The sequence below is a fragment of the Larimichthys crocea genome, chromosome XIV, assembly GCF_000972845.2.
Source record: "Larimichthys crocea isolate SSNF chromosome XIV, L_crocea_2.0, whole genome shotgun sequence".
Classification (NCBI taxonomy): domain Eukaryota; kingdom Metazoa; phylum Chordata; class Actinopteri; family Sciaenidae; genus Larimichthys; species Larimichthys crocea.
The window spans coordinates 12,828,492-12,848,964 of NC_040024.1; the positions used below are offsets into that span (position 1 = coordinate 12,828,492).

Consider the following 20,473-nt stretch of genomic DNA (forward strand, 5'->3'; position numbering starts at 1 on the left):
CATCCTTTATTAGTGTTCCCCAGTCAGACCACTTTAGAACAGGTTTTCTGTCAAACATCTAAAGTGTCAAGCTGAACAAGTTGAGCATACTGTATGTGTTTAATGTGGACTGCCCCTTTGATCTAAATGAATAAATATATATTTTTCCAGTAAGCCTCCAGGGGCTTAAACTGTCACTCTTACTGTCGCTTAGCAACCACAACTGGAGAGCCTCCCCTTACAGGCACTGTACTACTTGCCTGTTGAATATTACTTATCTTTTGTTGTGGCTCATCAATCACTGAATTAAAAAACATGTTACAGAAGCATTGTTAGACTAAAACTTCACATTGTTGAACAGATATCCACAGACTGCGCGCGCCTCGCTGCGTGTTAATATGTGTCAACTGACGTACACGTCACTGTCCAGCTGGTCCAGTGCGCATGCGCTGTAAACTTGATTCGAGGAAGTGGCAGGAGAGACAACTGAAGCGACACAGAAGAGTTTGTTGTTTATTCGGAGCGGACCGACCAGCACGCAGACACTTCAAAATGTCGGGATATGATAGCAACCCGTTTGCGAGCCCCGCCAGCGACAACCCTTTCAATGTAAGTGTGTACTTTCACAGCTGGCTGAGGCACAATCGAGCCCGCCGCTGACATATCATTCGTTAAAAGGTAGCCAGCACGCCAGGAAACTTGTTGGGTGGATGTCGGGGAGGAACCTATCTCTGCTCTCTTGAAAGCCATTTGGTAAAGGTAGCGTGATTGGCAGCCCTTCGACCAATCAGCGGGCTTTGCTTGGAAAATGGGGCGGGGCATGTTGCGAGATTAGTTGCAGGAAGTTAACTGTAGCCAACTAGGAATGTGTGTCAAACCTTTTTGAAGCTACATCCCAGCTGTTAATAATTCATTTAGAAGGGATTTGTATCATTGTGTGGATTGTGTAATATGTTTAATGTCATTTTTTCAGTCATGTTATGTCACCTTCATTACCTAAAGACACTGTTTTAGGTTAAATGCTGCACCTCCATTGACGCTGCTGGTTTGAAAGAAACATTTCTGACCTACAGGATGCAGCCAAGAAGTCTTTGAGCCCGCACAAAGCTCTGTAACTTCATTGTCTGCGTGTCCTCAGAATGTGCTGAATCTGGAGAGCTTTCATGTAAACACAACACAACTGGCCTGCTGGGCGCTTAGCATCATTTTATGTAGGACGATAGAAATGGGCTCTTTTACAATTGTTCCAGCTTAACAAATATGCCAACATATGTTAAAGTGGGTGACCTACATATATGAGTGTTTCTTTATGAAGATGGCAAATATAGAATGATGGTAAAGTAGAAACAGATAGATAGATAGATAGATAGATAGATAGATAGATAGATAGATAGATAGATATACTTTATTTATCCCAAGCTGGGAAAATAGATATACTTACTATACCAATGAAATGCGACTGTATTCATTTAGCTTCAGCTACTGTGTGTGCAGTGAGCCTTGGAAAACTAAAATCTATTAACATTATCGAAGCGAGAAACAGGTATGTACAGAACACTAAATGAACCTTGGTGATGTATTGTTATCCTCACATTTCAGAAGGATGCATTCCAAACTTTCCAATTATGCAAAAGTATCACGTGATTGGTCATAGATAGCATTGTTTCAAGCAGTGATTGAATATTGCACATCCATAAAGTTTGGTGAAAAACGCATTCAAGAAGAATAGTTCAAATAGATGCAGCAAAACAGACATCCTGACCTTTATTTTCTTATATAAAAATTCCCCAATAATGTCGGATTCTAAATTTCCCATAACATATGCTGTAATAACCACTGCAAGGTATTTATTTTCCCTGCCTGGTAAATTCCTGCACAGCATATGAATGTATTATCTTTGTAGCTGTAAAGCCACACACACATAGCAACTTACTTCCCTGCAGTAGTCATGAAGTCATGAAGCTTATGTAGTATGAAGTAGCTAAAGCTGAACATTAAAGTGTTTGCATTACCAATGTGGCACCCCGCATAAAACATTTCTGTGCTGGAATGAAAACCAGCACCTTTTCTATGTGCCCAGTACTCAGAAGGTTATTTTCTTATACAAATATTACAGAGCAGCTTCTTCTCTTTTACTCCGTGCTGCTTGCCACAGTATTGTAAATTGCAGTTCAGTCTGCTGGTGTTGTGTTACAGTGACACCAAAATATTACTGCTAACATTTTTTCTTTGGCATTCCATAAAAGAAAGAAAAAAACAGTCAGCACATAACACACATGATACAGATATATATCTGCATATGTAGCTGCTATAGGCTAATATCAGCTGACCAATATATCAGCCGAGCTGTAGTTAACAAGCACAACTTCCTCCTTGTTATTGTGTTGGGTGTTAGAAGCATGACGTTTGGTCAGAAATACAGGAAGGAATTCACATGCAACAAAAGGTGAGCTGAGTTTAGATGCATCACTCAGGAGAGTTTAGAATCTGTGATTTAGCTTCCTGGTCAACTCAGACGTGCTGACTGTCTGCCTTTGAACGCCGTACTAGATAAGATCTAATCTATGTTATAGCACCACATTAAGTCTGTGTACCATAAACCTCTCTGTTTCTATCTGTCAAACACTATTAGATATTAAAGTCAGGGTCGGTTCATCTGGTCATTTCAGTTTGTTTCAGAGATAGTTTGCATGGTATAACTAGATATTCATCGCTCAAGGTCAACCAGGCTTACCGGAAGAAGAAGTATCTGTGAGTAGTCTTATGATTTCAGTGACATTACATAATGCAGTTTCTTTTACAGTAGTGCAGAGTCACACTTTATTATATCAGGTGCACAATAGCTGTGACGTCAATTTGTTTGCAGGGTGTGGAAGTGGCTGAATAAACAACCCCGCAGCAGCTGGATTATGTTGTCTGTGCTGTAGTGCAGCAGTTTATTACCACGTAGATATTCACACAAGCCTGCAGTCTAATGTCAGTTAATATGTTCCCAACTTTTTATGGAATTTCAGGAGGGAAACATTGTAAAATAATTGAACCGTGCTCCCTTTGTGACCTCCAGTCATCTACAGTGTGTTTTTATGACTGTGTATCTCTAAAAGAATGTTAAGGCTGTAGGGTGAGATGCAATGAAGAGTGACTTAAGTCTATTCAGTAGCAATATCCAACTGCAGTTATGAAATGGGTACAGCCACACCTCGGCAATCAACGGTTATCACAGCAACTCCTGTTTCCTTGTACAGAGACTTTAAAGTCAGAATATTGTGATGATTTTATCCCAACTTTATTTTTAAACTCTTTTAGGTCAGAAAAAGTCACATTTTCATAACTGAACCACGTAAAACTTTACATGCATATAAATGGAGAGGTGTTTCTGTGGCGTCTCCACCCCCCTGTACAGTTTTTCGAACATGGTGTTGTTGTCTTGTTTCGGCTTGTCCCAGCTTTGTCTTTATTTCACACAGGCTTAGTGGCTGCTGTCATCAATTTGGTTTATTATATTTTTGGCTTTCTTCACTGCTGTCTATGCTGTATCATCAAAAGGCACCAGTAGTCTCTCAGTTGTGACTCAGCAGATATTTTTCCTGATGCTGCCGTGGTACGAGGTAAACACATTTTGCATAAAATGCTGTTTTGAATATCTCCATAGGCCACTTTTCATTTCCCTCTTAAAAGAGCTGCTGGGAATGTTTACAGGTGTGTCATGAGCAGATAAGTCAGTGACGTGTTCGCTTATCACGTGAAGTTTTTGTTCTTTCCTCAAACCATTAAAGGAGAAAATGACACTGTTTCAAGGAACAGTTCAGACAGACAGTTTATTATCATATATGATATAAATGTGAGACGCTGGGATGAGCAAACAATCAGAACTTTTACTTGAAAAAACAGTTAACTGATTTTGCAAATAGTTTCTGATTTGTATGTATGTATGTATGTATGTATGTATGTATGTATGTATGTATGTGCAAGTAGAAAGTAAAGCTAAGTATGTGATGTGTCACATGTGAGTAGTGCAGAGCAGTCATGATGTGTCTTTAATATCAGGGAGTTTTATTTACATTCCAGACTGTTATTATCAGACGTTTCTCTGAGGAGCCCACACTCCCCGGTACACAGGAAACTGCAGAGGTTATTGGGTCAGGTCAGTACTGCAACATATTTAGGGAGAGTCTTGGAAAATTGATCAGGGCTAAAGCCTTTGAGAAATCTGCGTTCGCCAGACTTTGTAGACTGCTCTCTCCTATAATAGTAATTATAAAATTATGAGTGCTTTAATCATACAGAACCCACTAGACTCAATTAATGTTTACCAGTGGTAAAACCATGCCTCCTGTTAAGAAATCAGTGCTTCCCACGTAATGATTCACCAGGACCTGTAGGCGTTACCATGACAACAGCTGGTGTTCTACTTCATTTTATGACTTGGTCAAAGCATGGTGCCACGTATCATAGTCTGTGTTATTGTCAAGGGTTTCCCTCAGTGTTTCAGGAAATGAAAGTTTCAAAAGAAGAGTTCTTTTGTCGAGAAGATGAGCAGTGAATATGTTCACTATGTATCAAGACTCAAGGTCAGAATGTTTGAACAAACCCACAGGTCTTTCTATATAGTCCTATCCACTCAATATTGTAGTATTTTCGAGATCGATCTTGGTCTCAAGATTGCTCGCAAGACCACATCTTGAAGATCTTGGTCTCGTCTCGGAATCAACTGCATTTTTCATCAGTCTCGTCCTGATCTCAGACAAAGAGGACTCTCTCATTTTCCTTTTTATTCACTAAATAATATCTAGTTTGTCCCACCATAGTTTCATACACAAAGGTTTTTCCACATTTGAGTAGTTATAGAGCAAACACCTGTTCCCCAAGACTACAAGCCAGCATCTAATTAAACTCAGTATTTTATAAAACAGGCAAAATTCCTGCTTCAAATGGCACCAATAACTTGACTCATTTCTTTCTGTTAGTCATTGCTGCCCTCCTTCACGCATACTCACTAAAAAGTGACTTTCTGAACGTCAAAGAGGATATCTGCAAAACAGTGTCCAAAAGAAAACACACAGCAGTCTGTAAATCCTGCAATAATCTGACTGAAAAGGCTGTGAGCTGCATGCCTCACCCAAAGAGAGATGGTGAATATTAGCCACATGCTGGCTACCTAAGTAGGCTAAATACTGTCTGGTCTTGGTCCTGACACCGTCTTGCCCTGCCTTCGTCTTGGTCTTGACTTGGGCTCAACCCCTCAAAGTCTTGGTCTTGATAGACTCTGGTCTTGGTCTTGACTTGGTCTCGGTTTAGCTGGTCTTGCAACACTGCATCACTTCAGTTCTATAACTGCACAGATGTGTTGCTCAGGCTGCCTGGAGCTGCCGTAATAGTCAGAGACACTGTCCCATATGATATGCAGTTTGTCTAAGCCTCTTTTATTAATGTGTTATAAAGATAAGAGATAAACAGACTATTAAGAAGTCAAACAGTTAGAACTGGATTTAGTTCAAGTCTAACTTGATCTGGTTTCTGTCAATGTTTTTGTGTTGATTAACTGAGCCAGTGGCCCATGTTCTGTTCTGTTCCAGGACCCTGCGGTCACACAAGTGACCAACTCCAACATCGAAACAGTTGACCCTTTCCTTGCCCATCCCACAGTAAGTCATCTGCAACCTCTTTCATGATCTTCTTTTGTCCTTTTTCTTCTCTGTGGTCATTCTCTATGGAAGATTAGTCCTACTTTAACCTGCATTAATCTGCTCTCACTTATCTTTTTTTCCCTTATATCTTTCATTTCTCCTCATGCCATGTGCTGTTTCGCCTGTATGTTTTGGTCTGGTTAATCTTTTTCTTGTTCTTTACATACTCTCGCCTCCTCTTTGTACTTACAATCATGTCATTTGTTTTCTTATTTTAACTTCTCAGGATGGCTTAGCTGCTCATACCACTCCAGCCACCACCTCTCCCTACCAGCCTGCTGTGTTACAGCCGTCTACAGAGCCCAGTCCACAGGTGAGTCAGCCTCACCGAAACTTCCTCTGTCTGCCCAACCCTCCAATTATCTGCTGCTGTGGAACCTTGTGCTGAAGTAGATTGAGGGACAGCACTTACTCATACCGTACTTCTCTGAATACGGTATACAGGTACTACTCAGAAAAGTAAGTTGTAAAAGTTGTTTTATTCAGGCAATTCAACATAAAAGGTGAAACCAATACACTTTATAGACTCATTACATGCAAAGTGAGATATTTGAAGATTTTTTGAAGCGTTTTGATTTTGCTCATTAGGACTTGCAGCTTCAGAAAACCTCAAATTCAAAAACTCAGAAAATTAGAATTAGAATTAGAAAGCTTCAGTATTGTAGGCTCAAAGTGTCACACACTCATCAGATAAGTAATCCAAAACACCTGCAAAAGGGTCCTGAGCCTTTAAAAAGTCTGTGTCTTGTTTAGTTTAGAATAATTCACAATCATGGGGAAGACTGCTGATCTGATAGTTGTGAAAACCATCATTGACTCCCTACACAAGGTGGGTAAGACACAAATAGTGATAGCAAAAGAAACTGGGTGTTCTCAGAGTGCTGTCTCAAAACACATTTTGATGGACAGTTAAGTGGAAGGCAGAAGTGTAGAAGAAAACGGTCTACAAGCCGGAGGGATGACCGCAGCCTGGAGAAGATGGTCAGGAAAGGGCCATTCAAAAGTGTGGGGGAATTTCATAAGGAGCGGACTCAGCCTGGAGTTGCTGCTTCAAGAGAAACAACACTCAGGCGGATGCTGGACATGGGCTTCAAATGTCCAATTCCTGTTGTCCTCTTTTTTGATGAGAGCAAGTTTTGACATTTTAGAGCACTTCATGCTTGCTTTAGCGGACCAGTTTTATGGGGATGCAGACTTCATCTTCCAGCAGGACTTGTCACCTGCCCACACTGCCAAAAGTACAAAATCGTGGTTCAACAACCATGGGATTACTGCGCTTGACTGGCCCGCAAACTCACCTGATCTGAACCGCATAGAAAATCTGTAGGGCATTGCCAAGAGAAAGCTGAACGGGAAGAGACCAAACAATAAAGAAGAGCTCAAGGCCGCGATTGAAGCATGTTGGTCTTCCATAACACCTGAGATATGCCACAAGCTGGTAGCATCCATGCCATACCAGATTAAGGCAGTCATTCGTGCAAAAGAGGCACCAACCAAGTACTAAGTACAGATGCAAGATTTTACTTTCAGAGGCCTGACATTTTTGTATTCAAAATCCTTTTTTTTTTATTGATTTCAAGCAATATTCTAGTTTTCTGAGTTTTTGAATTTGTGGTTTTCTGAAGCTGAAAGTCCTAATCAGCAAAATCAAAACAAATAAAAGCTTCAAATATCTCACTTTGCATGTAATGAGTGTATAAAATGTATTGGTTTCACCTTTTATGTTGAGGTGCCTAAATAAAACAACTTAATTTTCCGAGTAGTACTTGTATGTGTGTCAGTACTGAGTGTAATATGTCATATATGTCATATGTGTTATGGCAGCATTATTGCTTGCACAGTTGGTACAGCTGTATGCTTCAAAACAAAACACAGAACACAATGAATCCACAAGAATGTAAACATAGAGAGGAGTGTATCAGGTGACCAAACAGATAAACAGACACTAAATAACAAAAATGGCTGCCCTTTTTAAAATGTTAGTATTGAGGAAGAGGATGATGCATCTTATTGCTGCCTTTGAGCCTGCTGTTAAAAGAAATACAGTTAAAATGGATCATTTAATGTATGGTAGTGTTTGGCACACAAGGCACGACTACATTCTCAGGTAGTTATCATGTTTACTTAGAATTTTGTACACAGACATACATAAGAATAAAGAGCCAAACAGCATGTGATGTACAGTATAAATACAGTCTGCCTGTTCTACACATGTAAATGTCCAAGTGTAGTAAGAGTTACTTGAGGCTGTTCGTTGGCTACGCAAACATGGACTCAGTTTACACTTTATTATAATGGCCCTCTCTGTTTCACTGCTAATCTGATAAATATGCATGAACTGCGCTGTAGAGTCTGCCAAGTCAGACATTAGCTGTGATGATCATAAATATGTATTTTGGACCTCACACACACAGATACATTTACACCTTTAAAAACATGTTGGTGTCTACATGTAGCTTCTGTAATCTGCTCCTCCTGTTATATCTAATATGTATGTGTTTTGAAAAACTTTCCATCCTTGTAATATAGTGTATGTATTTATGTTCCTGTCTGTGCCATTTGTATGTAATATGTAACTGCTGAGAGTTGCTGATGCGTTTGTGCACGAACGTCTCCTAAATGAATTCCTGCACATTCACTACATTTGTTGAGCAAAGTGTTTGTGACTCTCCTCATTCAGGCAACTGCTGCTGCAGCTCAGGCCAACCTGCTGAGGCAGCAAGAGGAGCTGGAGAAAAAAGCTGCCGAGCTGGACCGCAGAGAGCACGAGCTACAGGGCAGAGGCCCGTCAGGTCATTAAAGACAAAACCTCTCCTCGCCTCTCCTCTCCTCTCCTCTCCACATGCAGTGTGTGCATCAGAGAGGGGAATAAAAAAAACATTCTGGCACCCAGGCTGTGAAAAATACTCTGAAATCCACATTATCAGTTCTGCAGGAGATCATGCACACAATCAATAAACAAGTTATCATCATATCATATTATGGCAGTATACAATTCATATTAAACTCAAAATCAGATTTTAAAAACCATAAAACTAAATGCCGACAACACCCACAGACGACTGTATTGCATTTCAGCCTGGCTTTACCCATTTTCAGCATAATGTTGTTTGCTGTGTGTTCAGTTAATGATGACCTGGAGTGAAAAAATAAGGCCTCTATGTGTGTTTGCCTCACTATTGTGTTGCATCAACTACTCATTTAAACACACATATGAAACATGAAATGTGGGACGTGATGGTAAACTGTCCATTGAGGCAATAGATGGTATGCACATGAAGTTTCCCTTGATGTTAAGAGTGGCGTGAGAGCTGTATCTCAGACGTGGGACAGGTGTAAATTTCAGGACACATCATCAGTAGTGTACCTTTGAATCAGGGTCTTTCGGCCTTTCAACACTATACACTCTTATCAAAGGTGGCCAGCTACATGGTGTTCAAACCTGAGCTTGTGTCCAATGCCCAATTATTTGAATTGCCTGGCTGTTTAAATGGCACAGCCCATGGGACCATGCAAGGCATGGGGCGTCCTCTTCCCTGAGTCAAGCCTAGAGCTGACTGCATACCTTGTTCGCCCTCCTCCTGGAGGGTTGTGACCTGGGTTCTCAAGTCCGGGATGGGGTGGGGGGGCTTAGTGAGCGGGTCCCGTTGATGCTCTTTGAGCCTAGCAAGGGTCCTGCCACTTGATCCATATTAACTGGCTGCTTCTTTCAGCCGCTTCAGAGACTGATCTAATTGTCTGTCGCAGAGCCTGTCCATAGATGCCAAGGTCTTTAAACAGCCTGATGGTGGAAGAAGCCACAAAACCTCTGCATCCCACTTCAACCGGATAGACTTTCGCTGTCCTCGTTGTTCAGCATCTGCTGCCAGTTCTATGTAGCGCAGTTTCTTGCGCTTATAGGCCTCTTCTGTTAAACTTTCCCATGGGACTGTGAACTCTGTGATGTAAACATATTTCAGTGAAGGGGACCAAAGTAGTCTGGCCTAAGGGTGGTGACTGCAATCTCAGGTGGAAAGATTAGTTGCTGGCCAATATCGACTAACATCTTCCAGTCCCAGGCCATGGCTAGCTGTCCAGCTTCTGGTTTGGTAGGGGGGTGGTTGGGCTTTTCCTGTTCCGCTCAGATGAAGGTTGTGGCCATGATGGAACTGGTGGTATTCCTCTTGCTCTCAAGAGCTGCTGCCAGACTCTTGAGGACCTGGTTGTGCATCCAGGTGTAGCAGCCTTGTGTGAGACTGGTCTTACAACCAGTCAAGATGTGTTTGAGAGTCGCTGGAGGTGGCAGAGGGCACAGGTTGAGTCCTAGTCATACCACTGATGGAGGTTTTTTGGAGATAGCGCATCATAGGTGGCTTTGATGATGAAGCTGATGTTGCTTGCCTCCAGAGCTCCCTCCAGCTGAGCTTTCTCCTCTCCAGGCCTACCCACATCATCCATTGGTCTTTGTCTCTGAGGATTGCTTGTACCATCTACTCAGGCTTTTGACAGGTTGCTCAGACACTGTTGGTATTGGGTCGTCAACCAATGCAAAACTTCACAATTTTATAGTCCATAGTCCATTGACTATTGAGATGCTTTGTGACTTGTTCGACTTGATTTTCATCCGGGCCAACTCCCCATATAGTTGGGGAAAATATGTTTAAGCATAATCTTGACTAAAACAACCAGATTTCATGCAGTTCCACTTGAATCTCTGCTACTCCTCCATCACATGCACATAGCACACTGCTTACTGCAGGGCTATTGGGGCCACGCCCCCTACCTGCACAGGTGATTTCTGTACCTGGACCACACTTTAGAGCCCAGAGCACACAGAATATTGAAGACACACATTTGAGCTGGTGGACTACATAATATTGTTCAATAAAATAATTCAAACTTGTTCTGCTTACAAATAAATCTGTTTAAATGTTTCTTTTCTTTTGTATTATTTTGCATCTCTGCTTATGACAAAACAAAATGTTTGGATGTATATTTGGATATGATACAGTTTTTTTTAAATTACCACCAATTTACAGTTAATTCCCATAAATTCACACTAATTCCCATAAATTTCCATAATTCTCATGGAGTTTCCAATTTGGAATATTTCCAAAATTCCCAAGTTTAACGTCCCATGGAAAGAGAATTTACCGGAAAGACGCCCCTTTGCAACCCTACTTGTGAGGCACATTATGTTTGACATTTTAATAAACAGATTGATAAAAAGAAATAAAATGTAATTTTAATCTTATGTGTGTGTGCTTCACTAGATGGAGGAGACAGAAGGTGAGAGCAGTGCAGTGTTCTTACTTACATTATTGCTGCTCAGCTTTCTGTTTCTCTTCATGTAATACCTCTGATGATAATGTGTGAATAATTAGGAAACTTGCTGACACTGGAATTGTAGTGAGACTCCTACACACTTCACACATGACATCATCTAATATAAATGTTCCGGTCACAAAACTTCAGGAGAATAGCCACTGTTTACTAGAATTTTGCCTTTCTTGCAGTGGTGAAAATGAATATTTCTAACAGAGCAGATGTTGTCTCTTGTCATGACAGGCAAAGAAAACAACTGGCCTCCACTTCCCAAGTTCTTCCCCATCAAACCATGTTTCTATCAGGACTTCTCAGAGGAAATCCCCCCAGAGTACCAGAGAGTGTGCAAGATGATGTACTACCTATGGATGTGTGAGTAAAATGATAGGCGTGCATCAGGGCTGCTGCAGTATTAGCAGATGTTGTTCTGTTTGCAATAAGATTGTGTACATGTATTAGCATTTCTAGATCTGTACAGAATAAATAATGCGTTTGAATTCTCTGAGCTATATTAATACCAAAACACCAATATATATTGTGACAGTGCTGCTGTAAAAATGTCAACATAAACCCTCTACTTGCAGATCATACTGGTAGCTGCTGATTTTTTCTTTGGTTCCTTTGGTTTATTTACTACTTAACTTACATAGTTGAACACTTTACTGTATGACCTCATCTGCATAATTTGTGAGAGAGGTTTGGATTCTCATCTTCTTGTGTGTAGATAATCTCCAGTGAGATTTTCACAACATAGGGCTTACTTTAATAAAGTTGTGTTAAGTTCTTCAGTGTGTACAGCAGTTGTAGTGGAGGTACACTCTATGGACAAAAGTATTCGGACACCTGACAATTATACCAACAGGGACATTGTATTCAAATATATATACTTTAATATGGAGTTGGTCCCCCTTTTGCAGCCATCCACAGCTTCTGCTCTTCTTGGAAGTGTTTCTGTGGGAATTTGTGCCCATTCATTCTGTAGAGCATTTATGAGGTCAGGCACTGATGTTGGACGAGAAGGTCTGGCTCACAATCTCAGTTCCGGTTCATCCCAAAGGTGTTCGGTGGGGTTGAAGTCAGTGCTCTGTGCTGGCCAGTCACGTTCTTCCACACCAAACTCATCAAACCATGTCTGCATGGTCCTTGCTTTGTGTGTGGGGCAGTCATGTTGGAACAGAAAAGGGACTTCCTCAAACTGCTGCCACAAAGTTGGAAGCATAGCATTGTCTTTGTATGCTAAAGCATTAACATAGCCCTTCACTGGAGATAAGGGGCCCAGCCCAAAGCCTGGAAAACAGCCCCATACCATTATCACTCCTCCAAGACAGGTATGGCCGAATACTTTTGTCCATATATGTATATGTATGTATTTCTGTATAAATGAAGATGATGCCTTTATAATATTGGTTGTAGTATTCCTGTCATTGACTCTTGTCTCTCTCCCCTGTTTCTTCAGTCAACTGTGTGACCCTGTTCCTCAACCTGCTGGCGTGTTTGGCTTACTTCACCACTAATGCTACCTATGGTGTAGATTTTGGCCTCTCCATCCTCTGGTTCATCCTCTTTGCTCCCTGCTCCTTCCTCTGCTGGTACCGGCCTGTCTACAAGGCCTTCAAGTGAGTCTCCTTTATAAATAACAAACAAACACTGACAAATGAAACACAGCCATATAATATTTGACTGTAATGCACTCTACAATATCCCAATATAGAAAATAATGGACTAATGCATTACAGGTTGACTCTGTCAGGCGCGCACAACACCTGAGTGCTAAATGGTGATGTGTTAGATGATCTAGTTGCAACTTTCATTTTGAAATTGTTCACACTTGATGAGTGACATGCATGTTTTCTCTTTTTTTAGGACTGACAGCTCCTTCAGCTTCTTCTTCTTCTTCTTCGTGTTTTTCTGCCAAGTGGTGATCTTGATCATCCAGTCTGTGGGCATCCCCAGGTGGGGGAACAGGTGAGTCACACTCTTTTTATTTTGATATGTGGATGGTTAATGAAAGAAAGGTAATCTAATCGTCTGGATCGTGTCCACAGTGATCATTGAAATCTCAAAAATGTGATTAGAAATAATAAAGAAGTTCAAATTTCCAATCCACCAAATCTCCACTTTTGTTTTTTGCCATGAATGATGAACACTTAAGAATTAAAACATGAAAATGAAATCTGAATTTATTGGTACATTTTACTCAAATATTAGTTAATTGACCTGTTAATAACAGATTACTGATGCCACAAATTGGATTTTTTGGTGATTTCAAGCTTTCTCCTTATTGATTTAAAGGAGTGTTCCTGTGGTTTCTTACATTTAGTATCAAAAGTCGAGCCAATCAGAGGTCTGTAAGCTGCTGTCCTCCCTCTTTTCTCATTTTCTGCATTCTTTCATCTCTTCTGACAGACACTTTTCATCCTTCAGCCTCTAGCCTGCTGCCTCTCTCTCTGCTGGTAACTCTGTAAGTCTCTGCTGTTCCTGTCTCTGCTACGTTCTGCCAGTGCTCACTCTCTTGTGATCTGGTTTTGAAAATACAACCAAAGTACTGAATTGATGGCCTTCACACACTAGAGTTGATCCCCTGTCTGTTCAGGCTTTATTATGTACCGTGGTGATGGTAACAATTGTGAGATTAGCAATTTGATTTTGATTAACCACAGGAGGAGTGCTTTTCTACTGGTCAAACAGAGGCAGAGCAGAAACCACAGCACGACCAGCCAACCAGGCTCCTCGTTTAAGTCCGCTACAACTTGCTGTGCTAACATTTGCTAGCCAACCTACTGAAGCGCAGCCAAGATGTAACAGTGAAGAAACTCTCTGTGACAAGACTGCACACATTATGTTCAGTTGATGCTCTACTTGTCGTATTAGTTAGAAGTAATGCAGGGTGGGAGAGCTCAATATAACTGTGTGACGGCCCATTGCTGTTATGTTCTTTGCATCCTTTCAAACATACTGCTCTTTTAGACTTTCTTTTAGTGTGTCAGCACCCTGTTGATCACTTGTACTCCCTTTAACATTTTGGTCCTCTGACCTTCGTCAGGCAAAAGTCTTGACTGCTTGATTTGACTTGGAAAGACCAACTGATTCTTCTGTCCTTGACCATTCAAATGAATTTACACACCAATGGTGCAGCCTTCATGAGGACTTTGGAGTTCGGTATCTTGTTTTTGACATGCAGACTGGATCATCTGATTAGTGAACGATTTGCTCTACCTTCTAAGCCATAGCCTCCTATAAACCTGTTATAAAAGCGTTAGCATACTGTAAACTTTGAACTAAGTAAGTAAAGTCTGTTTTAAGATCGACCTTTTTGAAGCATAAAAAGGAACGTGAGGAAAAAAAAAGCAAAATAAGGCAGTCTGTATAAATATGTTTTTTAAAAATGACTGAATGAAAGGATTTTGTGTTTTTTATGATAATATTTGTTTTGCCTTGAAAAATGTCTGAAAATCACAAAATAAATCAATACGGCAGATAGTTGATAAGATGCAACCCACATAATATAAATTATATAAAGTGGACAAGACAGAACCTGTAAGTCTGTGTGAAGGCAATTCCAACATTAAATATGTTGGAAAATAGTTGCTGAAAACATGTGAAAAGACTTTGAACGATATATTACTGAAATGTGGAGTCAGAGGTACAAACTGTTTTCAGTCCAGGATTTTGTGGGCGGTCCTTAATGGGTGGCTCGATGACACGCTGAGGCCACCCTGAGCAGAGAGACTGAGATGAATTCATCTCGCTCAGAGTGTTTCAAAGTTAGTCATGTCATTTTCTGAACTCATCTGACACGTTTCAGTCGCTTCAAAATGGCTGCTTGGCTGCTCCCACGAGTAGCCGTGGCTTCAGCACATTCAGAGGACACGCCCCCACAGTCATTGTTGATATTTCTAATCACAAACCCAGAAAACATATTTATTCTTACTTTACACAGACTTTAATCAAACCTCACTTTTGCGATTGTCACTATGGAACTTTAATTTTCTGACCTCGATTATGTAGTTAAATAATTATTTGTACTTGTCTGTCAGGTACATAGTTTTGTACCTGTTTGGGTCAATAAACTTTCAGTAAATTTCCAAATGGCACTTTTCCCACAATGACCCTTGTTCAAGTGTTGCTTCTCTTCCGCTTTTCTGTTTTATAATGATACGACTCATTTCATCATGGCACTTATATGCATAATGTCAAAACAGACACAGTCAAGGGGATCCATCATTGTTTTGTAGCTCTTCATTTGCAGATGAGATGCAAATCAACTCAATTTTAAAGACAGACTCTGAAAACAACAAAGGGTCACTTCTAGGATAATGAAATGAAAATGTACTCACACTTTGACATGTTTTATTTGATCTTTTAGAGAGTCCATTCATGTACTAATAATCCCACTTTTATCTTTTTTTTATTAAATGATATGAATCACAAATGAAAGTCGAAACTTTCCGAGAATGTATAAAGTGTGTGTGTGTGTGTGTGTGTGTGCATGTGTTTTAAATTCTAAGACCACCTGTAACTTAATGATGTTTGTTGACCTCAGTGGTTGGATCGCTGCCTTCTCTATCATCGGCACAAACAAGGCAGTCGGTGCCATCATGATCATAGTGGCCATCCTGTTCACCATCTGCGCTGTGCTGTCGGTCATCCTGCTCAAGATGGTGAGACTTTATTCACTTTTCTTATTTTCTATTTCAATATGTGGGTAAAATAAACATTTGCCATTTAAAGGACTATTAAACAGTAGAGACCTTCTGTATCTGATATAAAATGATGCAGTTAGGAGGTCGTTTATGACTTATTAGTAGTGGCTGTACAACAAGTGTTTAAGCTATCAGAGCACACAGGAGGAAATAAAGTAATACTGCTTTGTCATTTGCTTTTCTGGTTTGAGAGCAAAATATTTTGTAACTCATGTTGATAATTAAAATCTCCATTTATTCTCTGTTTATGAATAGTCAACAAAACTGATAACCAACTGATAAGCAACACCAGTGGTTTAAATAGAACCAATTCATCTAGAACAGATCAGACTGATGTAACTTTATTTTCTCTGGTCAGCTTCTCCAAATACAGCCACCACAAGAGTCTGTGATGCTGTACAGTACTCCTGCACAGTTGTGCTAACAAGCTCACAATTCCAATGTGACTATTGTTTAGAAGGTCACTGTAGTTTAGCATGCTACCATGCTAGCATGCTAAACTAGCATGTTTCGCATGTTAGCATGGTGGACGTCATTATACTTAAAGGTATTTGGTCATAAACTAAAGTATAACCATGATTCCAAAAAGTTGTGAGGCTATCTATCTATCCATCCATCCATACATTCATACAGACAAGGGGCATGGCTAAAAACCAACAGTGAATACCCATGACCTTTCCTGTCTCAGGCAGCACTGCATTAAAAACCCACAAGATTATATAAAGGATATTACTACATGGGCTCAGGTACACTTCAGAAGACCGTCATCTGTGAACACAGATCATCCCGTGTCAAGAGAAAAGTATGCTGTGGTCTGATGAGTTCACATTTCAAATTGTATCCCAACATTTTTGGAATCACTGTTGTAATTAGCAAACTGAAATTTTGACCCACTGTAGGTAATTTTTTTCCAAATCAGAGACATGAATGTCTTGACCAAATTGGTGCACTAAATGACCAACACCCATACGGCCATTTAGCCATTCTGGCATGTGTTTGGATGCTCACAATATGATCTCTCTTTCCCTCAGGTCCACAGCATGTACCGCCGGACCGGTGCCAGTTTCCAGAAGGCCCAGCAGGAATTCTCACAGGGGGTCTTCACCAATAAAACCTTCCAAACTGTTGCCTCTGGTGCAGCATCCTCCGCTGCCCAGGGAGCCTTCCAAGCCAACAACTAATGGTAGACCGGGCAAAGCTAAGCTCCATTTAACAGGTCAAGGTCTACATGTTATCAGGTCTAGATTATTAACTAAAACCAATCAGAGTGAATCAGGAAGTTTAGAGTTGTTGAGGACTTGTCGGTTGGTACCAAAGTAGCAGGAAGTTATTGCTTCTCCCTTTTGGAGCCAGCATTCTAATCTAGCCTAATGATGTGTAGACCTTGAGCTAAGTGAGGCTACGTTCTTAGCCTCGCTTCATTCACCCCTACTATCAATGCACATGCAAATCCCCACTTTACACGTTCAGAATGTCTCCCGCAGAGCCACTTTGTCCGGCTCTGCTTGCGTGTAAAAAGCAGACGAGGGGGAAAGTCACACATCCAAGTGCATTCTGGGGTGGAAAGCATGAATGAAGTTGACTGATTGCTATTTCAACCGTGTCCTGGCTTTGTATATTTTGTGTGCACTTTTTGGCAATGCTCTTCAGTGTAATATGTGACTGTGTGTGTGTGTGTGTGTGTGTGCTGGCATGCTGATCACATGTATTCATGTGGGTGCAGTATGCTTTTTTTTCTCTCTCCACACTGTTGGTGGACTGATCCTGTAATATAATTGAGATGAAGTGTTTCTGGTTGTCACTGATTGGCATTTCTTCTTTGTTGTTGAACCTATTTTGACAAACCATGTCTTGTGTGTGCTGCAAAGAATGAAGAGGAAGGGGATCTAATAAATCACATAGTTTATTATGATCTGACTGGCCCTAGATTTCTGGGTATTACTGTAACTTTACACTTACAGTTCTGGTTAATTATTCATTAAGGAAAAATACTTCATCACTTTTAGACTGTCATAGCATGCTGTCAGTTTCTAAAAAAACCCTCTGTGGGGTCAGGAAACTGTGGAAATATTGTATATTTAGATATCATGGGATGATTTTCTACAGGAAAAAGTATTTTTGCTTCCATCAGTTTTAAGCAAATTCAATTTTAAAATACCGAAGCAGCTTCAACTCCATCTTTGATCACTGTCTTGCTCAGGAGTTGTCTCTAAGGAAACCAAAGTAAATGACTCAAAACATGTTTTTGCTAATAAATGTATTTAGTCTAATTAGATACCGATTCATACGATTTGCTTTAATGGGCTGAGCCTATTCACTTCATGACTAACAGTTAAAGCAGGAGGAGGAACGGTGTAGAAATTGTGCGTAGTTAGCTTTTGGAATGATCAGAGTCTCAGTGCTTTAATGAGGTCTGACAGGAGAATCATGGCTTGAATGATCCCAGATTTGTCTCATTTGTCATTTAGACTTGCCATAAAACTTACCTTCCTTTCTAAAGAGAACCAGTATGCAGCTGAAGGTTTTGCATTTTGAGTTTCTCGTAAATGGTTTCACCTCTTTGAAAGAATTCTCGAGTCTTCCTTACACCTCTCTACCACCAAGTTCTAAATTATTTGTGTACCGATGTATATTTCCTACGTGATTTCTTATATTGAAAAACATGCACGTGTGTTTATTTGATGTACTGCTTAAAAACATCAGCATGGATGTAACATGTTAGCATTTCTAAATGAAAAAATTGCGATTTGTTTGACGTCCGTGCTACAGATAGCGGCCTATTTTAAAGTTCAGTCACCAATTAAATGATTAATGATTTGTATTCATTCACACATTTCTGTATGCATCCTTTTAGGAGACTAGAATCCAGTGCCTTTTGTATTTCAATATTGAATATAATAAAATGCTTTGCTTTCATTTGAAGCTGTCAGTGTTTTCTTTTTGTCTTAGAAAAATTATCCTGATAAAGGTTTAACAGAGAGATCTGTATTTGTCAGATTCTGAACATATTGTAAATGGGAAGTCTCTGGGTTTGTAGGAGATTACACGTTATCACTTTTCTCTTCTTGGCTTAGCTTGTTTGACCAATCTGCACAATCAAAGCAACGGTTACCTACCAAGGTGGATCATCGGGGGACCTGAGGTAGGCTGAATGAATCCTGGATGCTCAAACAAGCTCTCTGTCACCTCCCTACCTACAGCACCTACCTGTCAATCAAAGCAACTGCACTGTTAATTCTTCATAACTTTATTACAATTTAATAAATGGATAAATCTTAATGGGTGAGTTTAAAAAAAACAAAAAACATTCAGACTCAGTACAGTTGTCATGAATGGAAAAATTAGCTATGTACCAGGCTGTAAACATATTTATTTCTGCTGTGAAATTAGACATTTTAACATGGGGACTTATGGAGACCAGCCTCAAGTGGCTGTTTGAGGAATTACAGTTTTTAGCACTTCGCATTGACTTCATTTCCCAGCACCAGAGGTTCCTGCTTGGTCATAAGATAAATCTGGAGGGGCACTAGATGAATAACGTAGTGGGAAAACTGAAGAAAATGTTTTTAAATTTTATTTCCTTTTTCATTGGTCTAAATTTTACTCATCTTTTGTGTGAGTCACGTGCCACAAAGGACAGGATCCACTGACCTGAAGAGGAGATGCAGACGTGTTAATGTTGAGTCCTAGACTTTTCTTTCCTGCACTGGTGGACTGCACGTACTGCAACACATCATTTCTTTGGTGTTAGAGGGTTTCACATCACTCATTACAATTAGATTATCTGATGTTTTGCTGATGCATTGCTGACTTAGATACCAAACATGAATTCCTGCCCGCAGCCAGAACATTTAATTTAATTATAAAGAATAAATAAACAGACTAGACAACACACTTCACTGTCAGCCTCCTCCTCTTCTCTATTTAAGGACACATAGCGAAGAGGAGAGGCAGACCCCTTTGACCACCACCACTGTGTCTGCAGTGACCCAGACAGTCTGTGGGGAGTCTGCTCTGAAACCCAGACTGCTGCTTCTGCCATCTGTCTGTCTGTCTGTATTTCCTGCCCTGTCTGTCACCCTGTAGCTCAGAATAACTGCAGCTACTTCTTATCAAAGACAGCCAGTAAACTGGGCCAGACAGGCCAGCCTACCTGAGCAGACAAATGCAAGATTCACTGTCCTCTGCATCCTTAAGGTCAGGGACAGTCACATGTTGACAGTGACTACAGCCAATGGCTGATCAGAGATCTGTTCTTAGTTGTTGGTGGTAGTGCGTGTGTGTGTGTGTCAGTGAGAGTTCAATCAGTGGAGCAGGAGCTGCAGATGTTTTTCATGTGTACTTTGCATGAATACTTGCTGCACACTGGGTCCAGACATTTTGCTGTCGAAAGGGGGCAATTAAAGAAATAAGCACTGCTGTACATCACCTGAAGTTTCTCTGACAGGCCTTAAAATCATCCAAAGTAATTCAAAATTCAGTTTAAGCACAACTTGTAATTCATTCATTTAAAGCATAGACTATGAAGTTAACTCTGTTCCTGTTTTACCTGTTTTTGAACAAAATAATCCAAGCTGCTACTTGTCTGAAAAATTGAGCAGTGCGTTTGTCTGACTGGAGTGAAAATTTTGAATTAGTTATAAATAAATAGGTAAATACTGAGAGGATCCTCAGTCTACGGTTAAACCTTTACTTTATCTGTTTTCTTTTGTCTATTCCAATATAAAACAATAACTGATTCTGTACATTCTGACAGGTCTGACCCTTTTCTCAGACATAAACTACAGATGCATCAGAGCT

At 40.3% G+C, this 20,473-nt stretch overlaps 1 protein-coding gene across 1 annotated transcript; it reads left to right on the plus strand.

The window, feature by feature from the left end:
* The first annotated feature begins 406 nt into the window (after positions 1 to 406).
* scamp2 (secretory carrier membrane protein 2) lies at positions 407 to 18,589 on the plus strand. The gene is made up of 9 exons (XM_010747282.3): positions 407 to 588; positions 5,556 to 5,624; positions 5,893 to 5,979; positions 8,347 to 8,458; positions 11,214 to 11,342; positions 12,427 to 12,586; positions 12,834 to 12,935; positions 15,514 to 15,631; positions 16,705 to 18,589. Exons 1-9 carry the CDS (start codon positions 424 to 426, stop codon positions 16,852 to 16,854), a joined length of 1,092 nt encoding a protein of 363 aa, XP_010745584.2. The 5' UTR covers positions 407 to 423; the 3' UTR covers positions 16,855 to 18,589.
* Positions 18,590 to 20,473: the final 1,884 nt, after the last annotated feature.

What these genes read in the sequence shown, in the direction of transcription:
- scamp2 (XM_010747282.3), top strand. Translation starts at nt 424, where the DNA reads ATGCGCTGTAAACTTGATTCGAGGAAGTGGCAGGAGAGACAACTGAAG. An exon ending in CCAGCGACAACCCTTTCAAT is followed by an intron (nt 589 to 5,555) that starts GTAAGTGTGTAC and finishes GTTCTGTTCCAG; the next exon opens with GACCCTGCGGTCACACAAGT. An exon ending in CTACAGAGCCCAGTCCACAG is followed by an intron (nt 5,980 to 8,346) that starts GTGAGTCAGCCT and finishes CTCCTCATTCAG; the next exon opens with GCAACTGCTGCTGCAGCTCA.